The sequence below is a fragment of the Austrofundulus limnaeus genome, unplaced genomic scaffold (assembly GCF_001266775.1).
Source record: "Austrofundulus limnaeus strain Quisiro unplaced genomic scaffold, Austrofundulus_limnaeus-1.0 Scaffold890, whole genome shotgun sequence".
In the NCBI taxonomy this organism is placed as follows: domain Eukaryota; kingdom Metazoa; phylum Chordata; class Actinopteri; order Cyprinodontiformes; family Rivulidae; genus Austrofundulus; species Austrofundulus limnaeus.
The window spans coordinates 125,615-128,734 of NW_013953292.1; the positions used below are offsets into that span (position 1 = coordinate 125,615).

Sequence of the window (3,120 nt, forward strand, 5' to 3'; positions counted from 1 at the left end):
CATCATCCTCATGTCCTTCATCATCCTCATGTCCTTCATCATCCTCATGTCCTTCATCATCCTCATCATCCTCATGTCCTTCATCATCCTCATGTCCTTCATCATCCTCACACCCTTCCTCCTCCTCCTCATCCTCAGAGCAGAGGGTAGTTCTCTGACTGAGTCCAGATCAGTTCTGATCTCTGACCCTCTGCTGCAGGATCAGGTCTTCACTTTGTAAACAAACCAGACCCCCAACAGGTCTCTACAGGTCCACCACTGTCCAACAAGTTAACAACCAGGCTAATGACTATAGTAATGGCTAAGCTAACAACCAGGCTAATGACTATAGTAATGGCTAAGCTAACAACCAGGCTAATGACTATAGTAATGGCTAAGCTAACAACCAGGCTAATGGCTATAGTAATGGCTAAGCTAACAACCAGGCTAATGGCTAGGCTAACAGGCTGCAGTCTCAGCAGCTGTAACTTGGTAGTCTGTCAGCCCTCAAAGCTTTTCTCTGGGATGACTCTCAGCTACCACCACACCAAACTGTGTCATCAGGTTGACAGATGTGTAATTAGTTTTGTCGATCATGTTGAATTGTGTTAGATGTGAAAGGGATTCAGGTGTAGACAGGTTTAAGACATATTTTGCTAAAAAACAGACGTTACATGATCCCTCCTTTCTAACGGCAGACGACAGCTAATCTTGGTGCTTTTATTTTGAAGTGGCTCACCTCTGCAGCGCACGTCGCTGTCTCCTGCCTCATACCCGGGGCGGCAGGCGCAGCTGGACAGAGGCTGCCCCACCCACTGACCGTCCTCGCCACAAAGCATGCTGGGAGATWTTGACTTCTCTCCAGGCGGGGTCACAGCGTTCTCTACACACACACCCTGAGCCTGTGCACACGCACACACAGATAAAAATAAGCTTTCAAAATAAAACATCCACACAGATCTAACACTTCCTGTACATGTCGTTGCCATGGTTACCTGCTCCACCAGAGAGTGGGGGATGGTTTCAGGGAAGAAGGTGAAGGCACGGCGAAGGGGAGGGCACTTCCTGTAAAAGACGCGCACAGCGAGCAGCGCCATGCAGGCGCCCTGGCTCTGAAAGGCCAGGTAAAGCCCCGCCTCCCGAAGCCCCTCCAACCGCAGCAGCTTGACGTTGGAGCGCCGCTCACCGCCGCGTCGCAGCAGATGGTCGGCAGCGATGGTAGCCACTTTGGTATAAGGGTTCTCCATCCAGGCGGGGTGAGTGGGCGTGGCCTCGTCGCTGTCAGACGCGTACATGTAAAGGTTAAAGGTCTCTTTGCAGTGACGCTGGTTCAAGCCTGCACACTCCATCGTGGTGAACCTGCAGTGAGTCATTACCTCATCAGTTACATCACTTCCTGTCACATGACACACCAACACAGAACAAATCCACCAACCGGATCTCCACGTAGAGCGTGGTCGCCGCCCCCCGGGGGATCCACCGTGTCCTCAGCCAGTAGGAGGCGGGGCTATCGGAAGTACAGATCTGATAGGTCCGAACGCTGTTGGCGTCATCATCAACGCCACTGACCTCGTCCCACTGAGGACGAAGACAGGTCACTGATCAGGACACTGATCCAGGTAATAAACACTTTATTACCTCTGTTATTAATCTATTTATTAATGCTGGTAATAACCACTTTATTACCTGTTATTATTCAGTTTATTAATGCAGGTAGTAATCACTTTATCACCTGTTATTATTCTGTTTATTAATGCTGGTAATAACCACTTTATTACCTGTTATTATTCAGTTTATTAATGCAGGTAGTAATCACTTTATCACCTGTTGTTATTCTGTTTATTAATGCAGGTAATAACCACTTTATTACCTCTGTTATTAATCTGTTTATTAATACAGGTAGTAATCACTTTATCACCTGTTGTTATTCTGTTTATTAATGCAGGTAATAACCACTTTATTACCTCTGTTATTAATCTGTTTATTAATGCTGGTAATAACCACTTTATTACCTGTTATTATTCTGTTTATTAATGCAGGTAGTAATCACTTTATTAACTCTGTTATTATTCTGTTTATTAATGCAGGTAGTAATCACTTTATTAACTCTGTTATTATTCTGTTTATTAATGCAGGTAGTAATCACTTTATCACCTGTTATTAATCTGTTTATTAATGCAGGTAGTAATCGCTTTATCACCTGTTATTAATCTGTTTATTAATGCAGGTAGTAATCACTTTATTAACTCTGTTATTATTCTGTTTATTAATGCAGGTAGTAATCACTTTATTAACTCTGTTATTATTCTGTTTATTAATGCAGGTAGTAATCACTTTATTAACTCTGTTATTAATCTGTTTATTAATCCAGGTAGTAATCACTTTATCACCTGTTATTAATCTGCTTACAAATGCAGGTAGTAATCACTTTATTAACTCTGTTATTAATCTGTTTATTAAAGCAGGTAGTAATCACTTTATTAACTCTGTTATTATTCTGTTTATTAATGCAGGTAGTAATCACTTTATTAACTCTGTTATGAATCTGTTTATTAATTATTTTTATTAAACGTGGGTAATAATAGTTGAATTCATCTGGTTATGATCAGATCAAATCACACTGATGGATTACAGCTGAGATGGGCGGAGCTTACCTGCTGGTCATCTGGTGGATGATTTGTCCAGTGAAGGTCAGATGTCTCCAACTTAGTGTTCATCAGAACCTCTGAGAGACAGAAGGGTGGAGACAGACAGGTAGACAGACAGGTAGACAGACAGGTAGACATACAGGTAAACAGACAGGTAGACAGACAGGTGGAGACAGACAGGTAGAGACAGACAGGTAGAGACAGACAGGTAGAGACAGACAGGTAGACAGACAGGTAGACAGACAGGTAGAGACAGACAGGTAGACAGACAGGTGGAGACAGACAGGTAGAGACAGACAGGTAGAGACAGACAGGTAGAGACAGACAGGTAGAGACAGACAGGTAGACAGACAGGTAGAGACAGACAGGTAGACAGACAGGTAGACAGACAGGTAGACAGACAGGTGTAGACAGACAGGTAGAGACAGACAGGTGGAGACAGACAGGTAGAGACAGACAGGTAGAGACAGACAGGTGGAGACAGACAGGTAGA

General features: G+C 43.6%; 1 protein-coding gene across 1 annotated transcript in view; it reads right to left on the minus strand.

Annotated features, from left to right (window-relative positions):
- The window catches only part of LOC106533132 (ephrin type-B receptor 4), a gene marked incomplete at both ends in the record, with an annotated part of 8,740 nt that extends 6,036 nt beyond the window's left edge, over positions 1–2,704 (minus strand). The window contains 4 exon segments of the mRNA XM_014029374.1: positions 719–881; positions 975–1,338; positions 1,415–1,557; positions 2,634–2,704. Coding sequence (XP_013884828.1) covers positions 719–881; positions 975–1,338; positions 1,415–1,557; positions 2,634–2,704 — 741 coding nt within the window.
- Positions 2,705–3,120: the final 416 nt, after the last annotated feature.